The following is a 21,634-nucleotide window of genomic DNA, read 5'->3' as shown; positions in this document are numbered from 1 at the left end:
TTAGCGGGCTCACAAAACAAGCTGTGTTAGTTGACTAGCAACGTGTCATTGATTTTCAACAACGCGGAAATGTATTGAGGACATGAGGACTAAATGTAAACTTACTCTGTTACTCCTTGTACTTAATTGCGAAATAAATAAAACACTTTACACATGAAATATTCATCCAAAGTTTACTGGGGTTATCTGTGCACCATAGAAATTACTCGTTCAGGATGATCAATGTCCTGTGAAGCATCCAAGTCTCTGTTGGGCTATGCGCTAAGCTTTAGTCAATAGATATAAATAGATATATAAAAGTGCATCAGAGCCATATTGATCACGGTCCTTGAATAATCTTGGAACACAGAATCTCATCTTTCAATTGAGATTCTGGTGGTGTAGGAAGTGAACACTGAGGCCAGGACGTTGGCAGGAAGTCACCGCTCACCTAAAGTTTTTGCTGTAGTTTTACATGAGCCTTGTCATGGATTAATTAATGAGACTCAAGATAGGAACTTGCTTTTAATCTAGGTATAGTATTTATTGAAGAAAATGATCTTTTACAGCTCTAGAGCGGACAGTCAACTTCTCAATGGGAAGCTTTCAATGACTGACACAAAACTCACATAGTACAATTGATATTGTTAACATAGTCATCATAACATTGATAACGAGTCTGAGAATAGGGAGTAAGTTCTCGGGGGACCGACAGCGAGTCCTAAACAAACTGTTTATGAACACAAGGCCCAAACAGCTCTGTGTTCACAAACAGGACAGTCAGACTCACAACAATCCCACTGGAACACTCCTCATGGAACATACTGTCACATTCTGTGTGAAAATGAATACCACAGGAATACATACAATACATATAATGTTAAAACATTTATAAGATGAAAAAATCCATTACAGCCTCTCACAATGCCCCTCCTGTTTCGCTCTGCCCCCTGCTTTATGCGCAACACAACCCACTTGCTTCGCACAAAAAAATAATTTAACTAAGCATCCTTTAGATGCCATCATTTCACAGGTGAGAATGTGCATTCAATTCCCAGTTTGAAAGAAGATTCAGTTTGCAATCCCCACCACCATTTTAAGCTCCTCTCTTTTTCTTGTTCTTCAAACATAACATAGGAAGCAGCTCTTCTGGTTTCAGGCACATTAAACATAAGCAGCATAATCAAATATACAGTGTAAGATGATAACAGTGGCTTGGGAAAGATGCGGCTTGACACTGGACTTCTCGGCATAACATTATTGGTCTAAAGAGCCTTTTATTCCACCTTTATGAACTCAATTATAATTATTATATATTTATTTACCAGTGTTAATATGTGCTTGTTGCTTAGGCAACGGATAAGGCTTGGTAGCCAACACACACAGTTGCAACAAACCCAGCTGCCATCAGTCACATACTGTATTCACTTATCAGTCCTTGAGCTACAGCGCCGTCTTAACATGTGTAGCAGGCTCAAGGGTGTGCTATCTATTCAGTCCTTACTCAGAGTCCTTTGTCTGTTATCCAGGGGTATTCCAGCAGAGGGTCCTCAGCCACAATGGTTCGATACACGGGATGGGTTAATCCGACCGTCCAGGTCACAGCGGGTAATCATACAGATATTTCTCTCTCGTCTGGGAAGCCTGTCCCCTCTTATCTCCAAGCCCTGGTGGCTTAACGATTCCCAGGTGTGACCCGTTGAGACGAGAAGTCCATAAAAAGGTTCCGGGGTGGAGCAAGCAGGCTGCAAGATACCTCCCTTCAATTACCGCCCCCCCCCCATTCCCCTCACCTCTCCCTGCCGTCTGCCACACACCACCACCCCCACCCCCTCCGCTCTGACCAGGAGGGAGGGGAGGTCTAGCTCCCTAGAGCATCCCTACGGGAGAGGGCATCTGCATTCATTCCCATGGGCTGCACCTGACCTGTGGACGACAGAGAAGACAAGGGGCTGTAAGATTAGGGACCAGCAGGTGACAACCAGCCCACATATCCATGACATCCAATCCTGTGGTGCCTGATCCGTTACAAGGGTGAAGTGCTGTCCAAAATAGGTAATATCTCAGCGTATCTCCAGTGCCAGACATTGATTCAAGATTCAAGATTCAAGATTGCTTTATTGTCTGTCACAGAGTGACAGAAATTCTCCTTTGACAGGCTTTGTGCAGTTCATGAATACGTTATCCACATTAAAAACACACATAGGTCACACACATACAATAAAAACAGACAGATATAACAGTGTTTATAAAATATAGTGCCTATTTAAAAAGTCTAGTCATTTAAAAATAATAGTAAGAAAAACAGTGTGCTTCCTATTTTAAAATGTTCAGGGCGGTGGTTGCAGTGGGAATGAATGATTTTTTATATGTGTTTTTCCGGGCCAGTGGAGTTCTATAACAGCGGCCTGATGGAAGTGGCTGAAATGATTGCTAGACATTCCTTCTCCAACATGGAATGTCTTTGTTGCCACGGCAGCAGCTTCTGGATAATTGTTCCTCACCTCCTTGTAGCTGTGATAGGATGGCACCCACCTGTTATGAGTAGCTAAAGTAGTTGGACCCAGGTGCAGTGCAGAACATAGGAGACAGGATTCAGAGGTAGAATTCAAAATAAAAGGTATTTATTTGAGTAAGCGAATATAACACAACCGAACAATAAACGACAAAACTAAATAGGAGAAGGCGTAGTCTCCAAAACTCCTTAAATAGCAAAAGGCAAGGCAATGATCTCAGCAACAGTCTCTCAGTACTTAACTTCCATACAGGCGAGGAACGATAAGGCTATGAAGACACACACACTACTCACATGACATAATAATATATATTATATATAGTGAACAACTGACACAGAGGGAAGACACAGGGATAGTACAGGCATTATACAATGACCTCAGACAAATTGCAACAGAAACTCTTTCAACTGTCCTAGTCTCATGGATATGTCCTTCATAACATTATGTCTTAAGAAATCCAAGTGGTGGAAAGTATTGAAAAATACTGAAACTGGTGATGCCACAATTTCCCATTGACGCCCATGTTAAATAATGTGTTTATGCATGTCTTCTTGTCTGATGTCCACACAAAGTGTTCAATACTGTTCACAATCACCCAGAAACTGTTTTACATGAGACATGGAGTTGGATGCAGTACTAAGTCCAAAAAATTTAAATTCAGAATAAAAGTCTGATAAATACAATTTCAGAATAAAAGTCTGAAAAATAAAATTTCAGAATAAAAGTCTGAAAAATAAAATTTTGGAATAAAAGTGTGAAAAAAATATTTCGGAATTAAAGTCCGAAAAATAAAATTTCAGAATAAAAGTCAAAAAAAATAAAATTTCAGACGAAAAAATAAATCTGAATAAAAGTCTGATAAATACAATTTCTGAATAAAAGTGCGAAAAAATAAATGTTATAAAAGTATATTAATTTAGTGATTCGATTAAAGTTTCAACATTTTAAAGCTTTATAATGTCATTTTCGGAAGCAAAAACGTGTTACCAGGTTATGGTAAAAAAATATATACTTTCCACCACTTGGATTTCTTAAGACTTTTTATATGTCATATAGGAGACATTTATGAGCAATAAACAGTTGAAAGATTTTCTGTTGCAATTTGTCTGAGGTTCCCCCCTCTTTTCTCACAAAATGCCTGTACTAGGAAGCATAAGTAGACAATGACTAACCATTCACACCTGATAACAATCACAGTCATTTGGACAGACAGAAATACATACATACACCAAAGGGGGCGTCAAAGGGTCGCTCAAACAATAGAGCGAACCCCCAATCCTGACAGCCACCCATGTTTCGGACGCATCGGTCTGCACCACCAGTGGTTTGAAGAAGTCTGGGGTCACCAGCACAGGTGCCAAACACAGTGCACCCTTTAGGTCCTGGAAGGCTTTCTCTGTCTCCTCGGTGGAGGGTTAGGGTTAGGGTACCTGGGCAGGCAGACTGGTCCTTGTCAGATCCGTCAGTGGGGCTGGCTAGGGAGGCAGGGAAGTAAACATCCGGTAATAATTAGTTAATCCCACAAATGGGCGTAACCTGCTTCTTGGTGAGGGGGGTGGGGCCAGTCTCTTATCGCCTAGAGCTACTTTCTTCACCTCAGGTTTTACATACCCCCTCTCGAAAATGGGGAATAGTAACAGTTATCGGCTTCAAGGGAGCATAAAAATCATACTCATGTAAAAGAGAAGAAAACAAAACGTCAAGGATAACACAAGAAAGCCAGAGGCTTATTTCCATTGTGGTCCTTTGATGTTAGAAGATGTAGAAAGGTAGAGAGATAGAGGAGAGGACGGCAACGGTACTCAGCCTCCTGCAGGCCGGGCCAACATGTCTTTGGGTTAGCTGTTAGCAGTACTCAAGTTGTAAAAGATATTCAGGGGGGATGGTGGATTTTATCATATGGGGACAATTTTAGCATCCCCACAGCGTCAGTGACTTGGTAAAAATGTCATTGCATGTGTGCGTGAGCCCTTGCCCACAGTATTTTACTCAATATGCGCAAAATTAAATGCCGAAATAGCAGTAATACCACATTCATTGATAAAATGACATTGGGATGGAAAGGGGGGATGGCAGTTTTAGAAGGGGGATGATTTTGGATGTTTTTTATTTCAGGGGGGATGACATCCCCCCACATCCCCCCTCAACTCTAGGGCTGGCTGTTAGCCCTGTAAGGCCTGCAACACTGCCCTCACCTGGTTCAGGTGGGTCTCCCACTCGCTCCCATAGATGACAATATCCTCTAGGTAGGCCGGCGCGTACTCATGACGGGGACGGAGCACGCGGTCCATCAATCTCCAGAAGGTGTACAATCCAAAGGGCAGCTAGCTTCCTGTAGTGGAACAGCACCCCGTCAGGAGTGGCGAAAGTGGTTTTCTCCAGTGCTTCAGGAGCAATAAATAACCTTTTGTCAGGTCGGGCGTGCTCTTAAGCGAGCCGTTCTATCTAGCTGTTCTATCAATTCAGGGAATGGGGTAGGCATCAAACTTGGATATCTCATTTAGCTTCCTAAAATCATTACAGAACCGTATGGTGCCGATTGCTTTCGGCACCAACACTATGGGGAGGCACCACACCGAGTTTTAGAAACATGTTTTGGAGGAAGTTTGACACTGGAAAACACATTATGCCGTCATTGGTGAAAACAGTGCAAGTACAAAGTACAAATCCAATCCATTGTTTTCAAATATTAACCCCTCGTTTGCCACCACAGTACCAGATCAGCGTGTCCTGAGTCACTTGAGAAACACGTCCTGGTTCCGGCCGACCAACTCAGTCAGCTCCTGATTCTGGGTGGGGCTCAGCTGTTCCCCCTGTGGCCCCTCCGCAAGATTGGGTTATTTGTTTGTTTATTTAAACGGATCCCCATTAGTCATCACCATAGTGACGGTCCACACACACACAAAGTACAATTCAAATGCAATGGGGAATTTTATTAGAGGAGGTTATTTACACCGGGAGGGGGGGTGGGGGGTGTTCAGGTATCTATTCAAAAGTCCACTATCCTTACTACGATAGTGGCTGGGTCCTCAGCCAAAACAGTCTGATACATTGCCTCCGTTCAATTATCACTCCCCTCGTCGCTCCCTGCCATTTGCCACACCTGTAACCCAAACTTAGATATTCATGTCACTTGTGGTGTGTATATTACTGTGTGTTTTACATGCAGACTCAAGTCGCCTCGATATGCTTTGTTTCCAACCCGGTCCAAATGGACTTCAAAGGCACTTTATCAGGCAGAGACACATTTATTTGCTTATCAGTGAGTGTGTACAATAACTTCCTGTGTGATGAAATTTAGTGGTGAATTATTTCTCCACTCGAGCCTCTGGGTGTTCTTGATACTTGGACCCTGCTGCGATAGTCAGCATGAATAGTTCATCATGTTGCATTTTATATCCTTGTCTGGACTAGATTAGGCTAAAGCTGGTTTATGTTATAATTTATGTCTGACAGAGAAGGGCCCCCCTTTTCCCCTTTGACAGAGGAGGAAATAAGTGTTCAACAGATCAACACTTTTAAATTCAATATACTGTATTTCCATTGCAGCTATTCACATGAATATATTAGTTCTTAGTTCTTCTATATTAGTTATCAATTCTAAATTAGACCAGACATTGGCATTAACTCAATAAAACACAGCTAAAGCAATTATAATGTTCCAATCCATAACAAGGCTATGGGCAATAATGTGGCAAAGTATTGAACACTTTTAGAAGAACATTAAACCAGCTTATGCCACTAATGAGTTCTCCTGCCTGTGATAATTAGAATCGTCTGGGTTAGTGCATGTCGGTGGGTAAGTACTTCCACTCTTTGGAAAAAGAGTTTGTTTCCCACCTCTGAATGCAAGTAAACAAATCATTTGTCGCCAAGCTTTTCTTCAAGAAACATCTCATGATGGGTAGAGGCAAAGAGCTCTCCCAAGACCTTCACAAGGTTGAGCAGCATAGTAATGGCACTGGTTACAGACGGATTTCTCCTAACTCCTTAATGTTCCTATAAGCACCATTGGCGCCGTTATCCGCATGCGGAAGGAGCATCACTGTGCAGTCAGAAAGTTAGTCAAAAGAGTAACCCCCCCCCCCGGGCCCCGCGGTGGCGCAGCGGTCTAAGCATCAGTCTCTGGTGCAAGCTGCCCACTGGGGACTGGGATCGAAACCCGGTCTCGCCAGACCCGGATATGGCCGGGGCCCACGGGGAGCAGCATATTGGACGGCCGCTCCCGAGGATGGTATAGGCTATTTCCGGATAAGGATCCGTCGCGCAACACCGCCCCCGTCTGGTGCCGGAATAACAGTGTTGGACTCGAGGGGCCGGTAAGCTAGTCTATCGGCTCTCTCATCTGGGCTGCCGGCCACGGGGTGCGCGTGCGGCCGATCCTACGCAATAGGATAATTGGACACTAGGTTGGGTATAATTGGATACTAAATTGGATGAAAAGGGGATAAAATCAAAAATAAATGTATTAAAAAAAATAAAGAGTAGCCCAAGAGCCACTCGAGCAGAGCTCCAGAAAGACCTGGAAGTAACAGTACAGTTGTCACAAAGAAAACAATAGGCAATGCACTCCACTGTCACAGTCTCCACGCACGATCACCCCGGAAGACTCCATTACTGTAGAAAAGGCATGTTGAAGCTCGTTCTAAGTTTGCTACAGAACATTTGGAGAAGCCTGTAGATTACTGGGGGAATGTAGTCTGGTCAGACAAGACAAAAATCTAACTTTTCGGCAATTCCTCCTGTTTGGAGGAGAAATGGCTTAATCCTAAAAATGCCATACCTACGGTAAAGTTCGGAGGTGAATGCATCATGTTTTGGGGCTGTTTCTCTTCACATGGTACTGGTAGAATCCAAATTATCGAAGGGAAGGTGAATGGAGCCATGTACTGGGAAATTCTTGAGAAGAATCTGTTGCCATCCACCAGGATGATGAGGATGAGAGGTGGGTGGATCTTCCAGCAGGACAACGATCCAAAACATACTGCAAAGGAGACTGAATTGGTTCAAGAGGACGGAAATAAAGATGTTGGACTGACCTAGTCAATCAGACACCAGACTTAAATCCAATAGAACATTTGTGGAAGGAACTGAAGACAAAGATTCACCAGAGTGGAGTGTTAATATTTCTTTTTTATTTATTTATTTATTTTCTTTAGCTGTGGTTTTATTGAGTTAATACCAATGTCTGGTCAAAATTTCATGTCAATAGCTGCAATGGACCTATGTTGAATTTTAAAAAAAAATGTGTTGAAGACTTAATTCCCTCACTGTACGACCCAGGAGATTTCTTAATCCCTATGCATGATTTCAATAGGTAGAGATAGAGAAGACCGCTCCACAAGAATATATAACGATATACATGTGTGGAATCCATGTAATTTGTTGAAGCTTGTATACATCTATACGATCCTAACATAATAATATATTCATATTAATAATAAATAATAAATAATACCAATTATTAAAATTATAAACAAAAAAGTATAAAATATAATACATTCATAATATTTAATTGCATTCAAGTGTTTATTGTTTGTCATCTCTGTCATCACAACCATCAATACCCAGAGCCCTCCATGTGCCAATCATCTCGAGTGCCACGGCCCACATACATCATCTAATAACTGCCCTCCATGTGCCAATCATCTCGAGTGCCACGCCCACATACATCATCTAATAACTGCACTCCATAAAGTTCCTGAATTCCTGTTCTCAATCTGGCTCATAAAGAATGACGATAGCTGTCACAAATTGAACGGCCGAGCATCTCGGTCAACGACAGGAGAGTAAAATATGTGGGTATGAAACAGAGGGGGAGGTTATGCATCACCAGGAAACACTCCGTCATTCTGTCAACTCTGCTAAATTGTCCCTGAAATGAGGGAACTTTAAAGCCTTATGAGGACATACAACAGACCATCAGGTTCATGTTGACACACACACACACACACACACACACACACACACACAGACACACACACTCAGACACTGTAACCATGGCTGCAAAAGCTACAAGCCCACTCATCCAAGAGCAAGAAGATATATAAGAGTTATTATGTCTGAATCCTACTCAAGGCTGCTCAACCCAATCAGATAGGAAATCCCAATAAGGAGAATGATGATACTAAACTATAGGGGCCTTTACTATTTTAGATTTCAGTACCATACAAATATCACATTAATTTATATCCTTTTATATATTACCTATTACTTTTTATCATATATAATGATACTTAATAAGACACAAGACTCGATCAATTTATGAACCATTACTAAACTATTCCATGTCTTATCCCATTCCATTAAGGCCCTCTTAATGAATATAACACCTTTCTTAATCCACACAGTACCTCCGTTTCTTAGAATAGAAAGTCTGTCTCTATTCTATGGTCACTTAAAGATCAGGTATCCTGGCTTCCTCACCTGTGTACCAAGGTTATTAGGTATTACTAGGCTTCCACTGTGAATATCTATATCTTTCTCTCTACCAATGATAGTATAACAGTTCATGCGTAGACCCATTTATATCTGTCACTTTAGGGACGCAAACAAGCAGAGTAACAAGCAGAATAAGGCCTGATGCCCCAATAGGACTGTTTGCTTTGCACAAGTATAATGAGCAGCACAGCACATTTAAAGACAAGAAAGTAAAAAGTGTGTTCCTACCTTCCTACCTGCTAAATAATTATAATCACAGCTCTTATTGATCAGTATAGGCCTAAGTAATTCATCAGGCCTCCTTTTTTCAACACTAGTCATCCCTCAACCCAGATCCAGACAGTAAACGGCCTCTTTGGTTCAAGGATCTCTATCTCAGAATAAGTATCTGGTAGTTGAGAATGCCAGAGTCTCCTAGTCTCCAAGTGACATTGACTGAAGGCTAAACAGAACGCTTCCTTTAGAACCCGAGTCTCAGGAGCAAGATTTGTCGTGCTGCACAAGAAAAGTCATTTTGTCACTAGTTTAGAAAATAGAGTTAGTGGACCTCCCTGGGAAATGATGAAGAGTTTCTGTAATCGGCAACAGCAATGTAATAACTGAGCCTCTGATGGATGCACAGTGCATAATGATGATACATGTGTGACACAGTCTGATCAATTTTGGTCCGCATGTCGGCAACCAATCAAAACGTTCAGATTTTTCTGGATTGGGTGAGTAATCCCCACCGCTACCTGGTTAACTATAACACTACTTTACATTGTTAGCAGGCTCACAACACAAGCTGTGTTAGTTGACTAGCGATGTGTCGTTGATTTAAAACAACGCGGAAATGTATTCACATTTTTCGAAAGAAAAGTCTGATCATTACATCGGATCCCGACATGAGGACCAAAGCATTAGAATGTGTCACATATGGGCACATACATGTGGTGGACAAATACATGTGTTGTATGTCTCTTGATTACATTGTTTTGTTCTTCCTCTTCTCAGGCGATTTCATTTCTCACCCCATTGGCTGTGATATTCGTAGTGAAGATCATTCGCCGGACAGACAAGACAGAAATCAAAGAAGCCTGTCTAGGTAGGTACTGCAGAGTGTTCTCTGAGTAATCTCACCACGCTTTTTACCTTCCTCCTCCTCCGCAGTGCTATTGTTCTATTGATCTAGGCCTACTGTATCTCCGCTGGTCTCCAGAAACTGTGTTTTACGTCGCAGATTTGAAATATCTGTTCCATCTCTGTGGTCACCAAAGCACCACTAAGAGACAAGGTAGAGGATTTAATGGAAAAAGCAACCATGCGTGCTGCTTACATCCGTTTATACTTTTTCATGCTATTTGTTTAACTCTGAACAAGCACCCTGAGCATTCTGTTGGTTTTACCCCTTTCTCCTTTGTGTGCCGGGAGGCCCCCGGAGAGGCTGAAGCACAACAGAAAGCATTAAGTAAAGAAGGTTTAACACAAATCCAATTAAGCAGATGCACAGAGTGAGAGAGAGAGGACGGCTGCACAGTGCAGTAAAGATTACAGTCCTGCGTAGTACTTAACAACCCTATTACAGAGAATAGAGGACTACTGGGTTTATCAGACTGTAGAGAGGACCATCAATCTGCGGAGAGTAAAACGAGCGGGAAAGCAGGCTATTATTCTGAGACCTCACATTCATTTAGGAACGCCAATTCAAATTATGACTCTTGGCAGAGCATTACATTTCACAGTGGCCCCCTTGATACTTCTAATGGAAGACAAGTTGGTATTTCATCAAAGGTACAATGATCCCATTAATGGTAACTGACTGCTGATACGCAGCGATACATCAATGGCTGGTTAACTGGACACAGATTAAGCCTGTTGCTGGACTAAGGGCTGGTTTGTTGAAGTAACATTTGTTGAAGTAACATGTTCAATAAAGAATCTCCATTGAAGATGCATTTTAGTCTAGCTTTAGTTTTAACTGGGAAACCCACCCTTAGTCAGCTAAAGGTTTTCACAAGTGTCTCATAATCCCTTATAAACATCTCTCAGAGAAATGTAAATGAACAGGCATTTAGTGAGATCATTATGGTAAATAGCATGCAGCCACAACTGATATTAGGCCAGGCTTTTCAACAGTGCATTCAACACAGCGCATGGAATGGCTGCGATGCTTTAATCATCTACAGTAATCTACAGGACCTGTATCACAGAGCAATACTGTCATCCTTACTCTGTTTGTTCTTCCATGAGGTGAAGTGAATATACCGCCTCAAAACCACACCATGCCGCCCAATAACCACAACCACCTCTAATTACTGTGTACAATAATTGTGTAAACCTCATATCAAATTGGAAAAGAAGAGAACGCACACCGCAGAAAAGGTGGGCGAGGTGCTGGCAACCAGGGGCGGCGCTAGGGGGTGGCTACTGGGGCTCAAGCCCCGGATGTTTTCTGAAAAGCCCCGAATGTTTTACTTAAAATAAAAAAATAAAAAACTCTCGTGAGTAACGTGCAGTACCGGAGTCCAACAGAGAGGCAGCAGCTGCGCGACATTAGCCTGCATACTGCGTAGCCTGCCCTGCCCTGAAGAAGAAGTGATCTCAATCAGTGCCTGACTTGCACAATTGTAAGGATGGATATCCCAAAGTTGTTTTCAACAAAACAAGCGCCAAGAACTGTTGCAGCAGCCGTATCAGCAGCTGACAACAATGACTTCACCAGCAGTGATGACATAGATGATGTTTCAGGTTTGTGAATCTTATTAGAAAGGTGACTGACTCACTGACACTACTTTTCCGGTTTGCTAATGCTAGCTGGCTATCATAACATAACGTTATGTTATAATGAAAATGAAACATAGCAAGGTACTGTTACGGTACATGGTAAGAAATCAAACAAAGGATAATAGTTTGTTTAATGTCCCAGGGGGGATTTGATTTCACAGTACTATACACAGGCCAACAATACATGTAATATATCGTCATATAACACAGGACAAGACTCTAAATACAATATAAGTGGTGAGCACAGAGTCTGCCCTGATATACATACTGTAACATAACTAGCCTCAGCCCATCAATTATGTAATTCTATACAAATATAAATGATGGTGACTGACAGGGGGAGCTACGTGTGCTGACCTCCCTCTGTGCCCAGAACCACCACAATTAGTTTGCTTCATTAAAGGGTGTGAATGTATATGTGTTCTCCAGTGCCTTTTGTCCGCTTTAAGGTGGTGGTAAGTTGAAGGTTGAAGGCAAAAAAATTCGGCGCGCTCCGCGAGCACATTATATTCTCCCTCTGGGCTAAGCCCCGGATCTCCTACGATCCTAAATCCGCCCCTGCGAGTGGCAACGGAACAAAATACTACTAAAAGAAGTAGAAGTCGCACACTCTAGTTCCAGATGCAAAAATGTGGGGTTAATATAACAACGGTTTCGGGCCGTGTCAAGTCTTACATTTTTAGGCTACGGACGAAACCGTTGTCATATTAAAAACACATTTTTGCATCTGGAACTAGAGTGTGCGGCTTCTACTTCTTTTAATAGTAAATCTCAGTATCAGTCACCAGATTGCATTTAGAATACAGAATGCCTTTTAGATATTTAACAGATGGCATGGATAGATGATACTTTATATTGGCAGCCAGTGAGACTTGAGACAAGATGTTTTTACATTGGTAACAATCTTATTATGACTGCAAACGAGTCTCTGGGCTCTCGTTTCCAGTCCAGTGAGAGAGAGAACAACAGAAAGGCAGATATGTACTGTACAGTAGCACGGCGTGATTTAGCAACCAGCCCGTCATCTCGAGTCCTGTACCGGTTGGCTTCCTCCAAGAGAGAGAAGGAGAAAGGAAACACATTGCAATTAATCTCCTGTTTTTGCCTGGGAAGGCTGGGCTCCTGAGCAAATTGAATTGGTCAAACGGAACACATCTCATTTTGTTCTCTTTGAGCCGTATGGAGCTTGCCCAAATTAACAAGCTGTTTAATAACAGCTTAACGTTCCACTCCACAGCTTGGGGAAATGCAGTGGCTATAGAAAGTCAACACAAGCCCATCACTTTTTATGTTGTGTTATAAACTCAATTCAAAAATGGATTACATTTTAATGAATTCACACACAATACCCCGTAATGACAAAGTGAAAACAAGTTTTTAGACATTTCGGCAGATTTATTAAAATTGAAATGATCCATCGTGAGAGATTTAACGATGAGGGATGTAACGATGCATCGCGATCAGTGATGCCGGTAACGCACGCGTTACTCTAATCTGAATACTTTTTCAGTAACAAGTATTCTAACGCGATACTATTTCCAAATCAGTAATCGGATTAAAGTTACTTATTCAAGTGACTGTGCGTTACTACCTCATAACTTAGGCTAAATGCAGTATTTCTTTGTAATGTTCGATAGTAAACAAACATTTGTTTGCTTTTCTCGCGTCTTGGGGAGTGACGTCAGTGCTCACGTTTTCAACACGAGGTTGCTATGGAAAGCCCTCTCCGCTAAAATGGACTCGCGTATCATAGCCAATGAGGGACCTTGAATCAAGGCACTCATACATATTAATGAGGAGTGTCGCGTCATCGCTCACGTGTATCACCACGCTGATTGCACAGTGTAAACAGAAGCGTAGCCTACACAATGGAGCGAGAACAGAGATATGCGTTAAATAGCTGGAAATATAAGAATTATTTTGAGTTTGTGTCAGCAAAGGATGACAAGAACATAAATGTTCGTTGTACATATTGTAGTTCTCATATTGTAGTTCTCATATTGTAGTTCTCATACTGTAGTTCTCATATTGTAGTTATCATATTGTAGTTCTCATACTGTAGTTCTCATATTGTAGTTCTCATATTGTAGTTCTCCTACTGTAGTTCTCATATTGTAGTTCTCATATTGTAGTTCTCATATTGTAGTTCTCATATTGTAGTTCTCATATTGTAGTTCTCATATTGTAGTTATCATATTGTAGTTATCATATTGTAGTTCTCGCTAGACGCCTAGAAGGAACAGACTTTCTGACAAGAGGTTTGAGAAGCTTCTGTTAATGAGATACAACCACTGGTTTACTCGCCCCTCTCCACTGTTTCACTCATAGTGTGTTCATGGCCTCCATAGCGTGTTCATGGCCTCCGTAGCGTGTTCATGGCCTCCTTCCAGTCTTGACAGCTGAGTTCACTCTTCTTTGATAAACTCAGACTCACCCAGTTTAGGATTAGGATTATATTAGGATCATATCTGAATGGTCAGGGTAGGTTTTAGGTTTTGTGAAACCACTCCTTGCTAGTTACTGTTAAATAAAGATTATATTTATTTTATTGTTTAAAAACAAGTATTTATGTTGGGTGAGGCAAAGAAAGACTCTTTATTTTGTTGTTTTAAGTTATTGTTTAAAGTTTAATGATGTAATTTAAGTTACTGTTAAAATAAAGTGAGTTTTGGCAAAACCAGTTTTCATTTTTATGTTGCGGGGGTGGGGGGGGGGGGTCGGGTGCCTAGGCAGCTGCCAATAGTAACTAAAAAAGTAACTAGTAATCTAACTTAGTTACTTTTAAAATCAAGTAATCAGTAAAGTAACTAGATTACTTTTTAAAGGAGTAATCAGTAATCAGAATACTTTTTCAAAGTAACTGTGGCAACACTGATCGCGATGCAGTTGATTATGTCACGATTTAAATCGGTGAAATGCAAAAATAAGCGCGATATTTGTTTCGGACAATGCAAGGAATATGGACGTTGCAGTGAGAGAGGCCGGGTTAGAACCACATAATATCACCATATTATAGTGTTTTGTCCACACGTTAAACTTGTACCCCACGTCAGCTGCTTGCAGCCTTCTGCCACTGAGCATTGTGCAATTTAATTTGACAGTATTTTGTAGTTTTTGTCTGAGAAATAAATAAAATAATATTTTTCAGTCATAATTTGTCTGCAATCTCATTGTGTTAAAAAAAAATGTGTGAGTGAATCGTATCAAATCGTGAGTTGAGTGCATCCTAACATCCCTACCCCATTGTTTCAAGTTTATACCGTCACATTACACAATGGCTGTCTGGAACCCCAAGGCTCTGTCTGGGACTCCAAGGCACTCCAAGGTTCTTGGCTGTCTGGGAGGAGGTTACAGTAGAGTTCTGTGTGTGTATGAAAGCACATTTGTGTGTTTCAGCATCTCTGCAGATCATAGCTTAAGGCACAACCTGAACTCATGACATTTGACCTTTTTTTCTTTCACTTTGAGGGGAAACTCAAATGCAATGAAGTGTGAGTGAACTTTACCTGTGCTTTTTGTTTTAAGTTTATAGTCATGAATGAATGATGTTTCTGGTCAATGGCTGTTACAGTTTGTGTTAGTAATTCATATGAAGACTTTCAAACAGATGGCTGAAAGGTTGTCGTATAATAGTCTTCTGTGGTATTAATTCCTGCTAGGACCGTATATACTGAAATGTATGAACTCATTGCAATGTAAGACGCTTTGGATAAAAGCGTCAGCTAAATGGAATATATATATATATATATATATATATATATATATATACTGAATATATTAAAAAAGAACAGTCGATGGGACAACATCATCTCAGTCACTCTAGAAAATTGGTCTATAACCAAGTGGCCAAAAAGAATCCAGCACATTCAATGCATTTTCTGCACCATCTCTCGTGTGAAGAAGAGTGGAGCTGCATCAAGTTATGGGTATATTTGTCACTGGCAGAGACTGAGGAGTTTGTCAGGATCAAGAGAAAATTATAACATTTGCTGAGTTGGTAGTGACATCCTAATCTACACAGTGTGTAATTGATTCCTATGCAAATCAGAGACCCTATAAAAACAAAGATATTGATTCCAAAAGTACATAAACGATTAAGATTAACTCAATTCATCTTATTGAGTGATTTGTTGATGACAGATTTTTTAATTTTAAGAGTGTCATAGCAAGGGTGTGAAGACGTATGCCCATGAGGTATTTCTGTGTTTCAATTTTAATACATTTCCATACATTTCTAAAAACCTGCTTTCACTTTGTCATTATAGGGTATTGTATGTGGATTGATGCCAAATTAGTATTTATATAATACATTTTAAAGTCTATAACACAACAGAATGTGGAAAAAGTGAAGGGGTGTGTTGACTTTCTATAGCCACTGTCGCTGTGCACTGGGAGCATAGGTTGAACTCTGCACAGGCTACAGGGCACTCCAATGCACTACAGTGCTCTACAGGGAACTCCAATGCACTGAGATTAGCCCACAAGAGCAGACACTGTCTAATGAAGAGCTCCATAGGTAAATAGTAGCATTTGTCCCTGTCAACCACGGCTCATACTAGACTATACCTTTTACAGTAAACCTCCTGTATTAAACTTGTATTACCATATAGTATATATGTAATTAACTGCAGATGTATAAAACATCAGTAATGTACTGCAAGGGTCTCTTTTTAATCTCCTCAGCAAGTGCATTTGGTAACGTGTCCATCTGTCCTGGGTTTGATAGCTTTAGTTTGCCAGATCCAATTATCTCTGTTGAAGATCTCTCCCCCGTAATGTGGTCCTTCACCCTAGTTTCAGTTTTTCAAACCCATTTGAAACCCAATTTACATAACGGATGGGAATGTTACACACCATGGTACCATAACAGCTCCAATTGACTATGCAACACGAGTGAGTGCTCTATTACTAAACGTCCAAAAATCCAGTGAAACTTTGCTATATGAACCCCAAGGGGCACTTGCTGCCTAGTTAGAGTACATTGTGAGGAGTGATGAGAGTGTGTTTCAAACATAGTTAACATCAAGATTGAAATCATTCCAGTCACACATACTTACCCCCCTGAGGCCTATGAACCCCTGTAATTGCATGCTTTATTAGTACATTAAGACAGGTTCCAAAATCTCTGCAAAGCAGCCAGCTAAAGCAGCACAATGGAACATGGCACACAGCATTTCCCCCCATAGGTCACCTTTCATCTGTGATAGATAAAAGCTCGTCCTCTGTCTCAGGTTTAGAGTTGTAAGTGCAGTACCTGGGTTTGATAGCTGTTTGCGAAGATCCAGAGTGTTCCAGAGTGTGTTCCATGATGACTGTGATACAGATGTCTTAGTGAAATCCCTGTGTTTCTGCTTGTCTTTGTCTCCTCTGCAGCTGTCTCCCTGGCTCTGGCTCTGAACGGAGTCTTTACAAACACTATCAAGTTGATAGTTGGCAGGTAATGAAACGCGTACACATTGTGTGTTGTGTATAAAAGTGTAATTGTCAGTTTTAGACTTGACTTGCATTTTATTCCCCTACGGTATGTTGTGTAGGTGTAAGGTATTCCAACATGAATTGAATTAAGGCTTTGCTCTACAAATGTCTCAGTGTCTCTTACTGAATATAGTGAGAGTTGATAGATGGCAAAAGTAATGCTGAAACTACTTTGAGAGCGATTGTTCACTGTTCATTGTTCATTGTGCGCCTTTCCCCACAGACCGAGACCAGACTACTTCCAGCGCTGCTTCCCAGACGGACAGGTGAATGCTAAGATGCTGTGTACTGGAGAGCCGGACCTCGTGTCTGAGGGACGCAAGAGTTTCCCCAGCAGCCACTCCAGCTGTGAGTGCCCGTCAGTCATCTTAACACTGGCAACACCTCTGTCAGTACGTATGTGACACAGTCTGATCATCTGGTCGGCATTTCGACAACCAATCAAAATGTTCAGACTTTTATTTTGAAACACGGAACTACGTTTCAACGTTGTTGAGAATCACAACACACACTAGCTAGTCAAGCCAAAATACTGCAATGGATTCAGTGAGTAATCCCCACTGCTACCTAGTTAACTATAACACTACTTTACATTGTTAGCAGGCTCACAAAACAAGCTGTGTTAGTTGACTAGCGAGTGTGTCATTGATTTTTAACAACGCGGAAATGTATTCACATTTTTCCAAAGAAAATGAGGACCAAAGCAGAATGTGTCACATATTAGCAAATAGTTATAGATCTCACTTAAAATAATGTTAGAATATTCATGTAGGGATTAGTTTATTCATTTGATTATGGGCTTAACTGTGGGAATCAACGCAGTGCAGGCCATCTTTTGGACCATATTGCGGTGCAAGATGTTGACCAGTAGTATGTTGAATATTGAAAATGTTTTTCTGGAGATTTTTATTTGGTGGTGTGTGGGGGGGCATGATGCTGTGGGTTTCAAAGACTAAATGAACAGAAGTTTTAAATTCTACAACAAAGATAATGAACTGGGAAAGAGATTCATCAAACACTCAAATGAATGAACAGATCATGAAAGACCTACAGTATTATTATTAAAGGGACACTTCACTTGTCGTTCAGATCACCTTATGAACGTGTAGGCATGTGAAAACAGCTTCTAAGTGCCCTCCATAGATTAAAAACTAGGTATTGCTAGTTTTGAGAATTTTACACTGAATGACGTTATTTGGGGGTAATCACATGGTTTAGAAAACTCGTGGAGCTTAATGCAATTTGGTTGACGCTCAAAGACACAGATTGATTGAGGTGGGTTTTTAATCCACTTCAGGAACCAAACATTTGAAGACAATGTCCCCGGAGACCCAGACTGCCTCTTGATGCTCCATGCGTATCTGAGAGATAGATAGATAGATAGAGAGATAGATAGATCTGACTGGGATCAAATTATCTTTTCATTATACATGGAGCAATGTGACATCTCCAGAGGGATGGATTTATGTGGCCTGTTATATGTGTATTCATGTTTGTATGTTGCTGTGTTTAGCTGTGTTTGATCAGCTTGACCTCTAAAACAAACCTTTTAAAAAACTAGTCAAAACACATCTCTTCTCCCTGGCCTTTGACCTGAGGTGAGCCTGCCTTCCCGACACTGCACTCTTTGCACTTTTATTTGTAGTGCACCTTGCTTTTAGTGTAATTTTCTATTTTATCAGTTTTCTTTAATCTGTATTTTATCTCTTTTATCTTGTTTTTCTCTTTATATTTGATCTGTTAAGCACTTTGGGCGGCTCTTGTCGTTGTAAATGTTGTGCTATATAAATAAACGTTACTTACTTACTTACTTAAATATACCTAAAGCAGAATCTTACCCTGCAATGGTTTTGTTGTTGTTCAGTAGTCCATATTGGACACATTAGGAAATAATCACGTTTCAAATGTCTGAGTGTAGATATCTACCTTTCAATGTCCTGATCAGTCCTGTTGGTCCCCGGTCGCCCATTTGAGTCAATTCCTATAAAGACTCCACTCTCTCTAACTTAGTGAAGTGGGCGGTGTGTTCAAAATGCATAGGGCATGTTGATTGGAATGAGTGTGCACTGTGCAGCCATTATGGGAGTCATTAGGAAATGATAATGAGTCATTAGGAAAGGTAAAGAAGGTCAACAAAAGATGCTCGGAAAGACACGATTTATCTCCACAGAGCTTTGTAAGCGGTGGCTTTTAGCAAATAAAAAAACAAACAATATCATGACAACATTTAAGAGTCTTAATGGTCCGGGTGTGTGGACATTTCACATTTCACTGCAGATGATTATGAACGACACATGATGTTTGAACTGGGTTGCCATGAGAATAATAATTAACCCCATCTGAAGAGCAATGCAGTTCCATCTCTCTTCCCATTGGACAAGAGCTCTAAGAGGCCTTCTGGTGAACCTGGAGCCAAACACAGTCACCCACAGGTAAACCTGATCATTACGTTTATTACAGTTATAATTACAGTTATCATTGATAACATGCACCAGCAGCTTGTGCCAAACGTTTCAACCTTCTGTGCTCTCCCTACCTGCTCATGCAATAGGTTTGGACACACTTCCTTGCTCACTCGTTGGACACACTTAGATTAGATTAGATTAGATTCAACGTTATTGTCATATTGTTGGCAGAGTACAAGTACCACACAACGAAATGCAGTTTAGCATCCAACCAGAAGTGTAAATAGTGATATAAAACATGATACAAAAACATGACAGTGATAGTGATAGGACTTGTTATATGGTGCAAAAAAACCCATAATATCTCCCCTCCCAAATGTCTGTTTATTGTGTATTCGTAATGTAGCCTACTTGGGGAAAGTAAAGCTAGCAACTCTCATGATGTCCCATTATTTATTTCGACATTTATTTTTGTTTGACTATCCAGCATATTGTGTTTTTTCCATGTGTTTTGGTAAATTGTAGTCTAACAATTTTCTATCATCAGTGTGCAGGGGGATCTGATTGTGTCCAGCCTAGAACATCTGGTCTGCCTCTGAACCTGCAAAGTGCTGTAAGTGTTATGCGTGAGTACAAAAAAGACACAAAATAGTCTAGTGTATGAGTTATCATACCTGTACTATATCAATGACAATAAAGACCATTCAATCATTCATTCATTCATTCATTCATTCATTCATCAAAGTTTGAGATACAGTAATGTGTTGAGAAGGTTTTGTCAAAGTGCTGTACAAACAGCAAGACTTAATAATAGTAATATTGAATATGTTTTACCTACTTTACAGCAAAACACCCATGTCGCCCATCAACCACATCCATAAGGCACACAGACCACCATGATCCTTGGTGATGAAATTGATGTAAGTATCATACACTCATTTACATTTACATTACATTTTGGGCATTTGGACGCCTGTATCCTGTAGGCAGACCCGTCATTGTTACTTATCAGGCCTACCACCGTGGTGTCATCTGCTAACTTGATGATGGTGTTAGAGCCATGCGTCGGCACGCAGTCGTAGGTGAAGAGGGAGAAGAGGAGAGGGCCCAGCACACAGCCCTGTGGCACGCCGGTGTCCAGGGTCAGGGTGGAGGAGGAGGAGTGGTTGACCAACTTGACGAGCTGGGGTCTGTTGGTTAGGAAGTCTCGGGTCCAGTTGCAGTATGATCATTGTTTCAGATCTGTCAAATATATGAAATGGTGTTAGTAAGCTGCTTCTTTTTGTATCATTACTGTGATGCTGGGGTGTCAAACCCTGGTCCTGAACAACCACAGAAGGTGCAAGCCCTCAGACATGAGTACTGTGGGTTTTAAGAGACACTCAAGTATGTCTGGAATTGATGTGTGTTGATTCAGTTTTACTCAAAAACTGGAAATAAATGGTGGTCTTTGTGTTCAAGCACAGAGCATCTTCAAAGAGTATAGATTTCATATTATACAACATCAGAGTAATTGTCTGTGTTTGCAAACGCAGGACTGGAGATAAGTCCAAGCATCAATTAGGCCTACCACAAACACATACACTGAACAAAAATATAAACACTTTAGTTTTTGCTCCAATTTTTTCACGAGTTGAAATCATCAAGATCTAAGACGTTATTGATCTAATGCGTTGCATTGCTGAACAACTGGAGAAAATGGTGCCTTTGACACACTTGTAGGCAATATCAACATAAAAAAAAAAATCAATGACAATGTGTCTATCCCATCACCTACAAGTCAGTCTTACATGAGTAAATAGTAATGCATTACTATTCCATACATTCCATAGTCATACATTACCATTTATTTACCATTCAGCCCTCGCTGAGATATTGCCCAAAAAGCCTGCACTCGGGTTACCAAGGAATTAAACATTGTGCACATTTGGTCGTCTTGGATCACAGTGTGAATGTGGGACACAAGCAAGCCAAAGACCAACAGTCAGGTAAAGTATGATTGCTATATTTTGTACTTTTGAAATGGGTTGCAGATTTTGCTTCACTAAGTGACAT

At 40.8% G+C, this 21,634-nt stretch overlaps 1 protein-coding gene across 1 annotated transcript in view; it reads left to right on the top strand.

Annotated features, from left to right (window-relative positions):
• Positions 1 to 21,634, top strand: part of plpp4 (phospholipid phosphatase 4) — a gene marked incomplete at both ends in the record, with an annotated part of 76,819 nt that overhangs the window by 41,463 nt on the left and 13,722 nt on the right. The window contains 3 exons of the mRNA XM_080537048.1: positions 9,930 to 10,020; positions 17,073 to 17,136; positions 17,398 to 17,522. Coding sequence (XP_080393174.1) covers positions 9,930 to 10,020; positions 17,073 to 17,136; positions 17,398 to 17,522 — 280 coding nt within the window. The remainder of the gene's footprint in view (positions 1 to 9,929; positions 10,021 to 17,072; positions 17,137 to 17,397; positions 17,523 to 21,634) is intronic.

The sequence above is a fragment of the Nansenia antarctica genome (assembly GCF_963989245.1).
Source record: "Nansenia antarctica genome assembly, chromosome: 1".
NCBI classification, from domain to species: domain Eukaryota; kingdom Metazoa; phylum Chordata; class Actinopteri; order Argentiniformes; family Microstomatidae; genus Nansenia; species Nansenia antarctica.
Note: the sequence above shows the minus strand (reverse complement) of the source record. Positions and strands in the feature narration are given on the sequence as shown.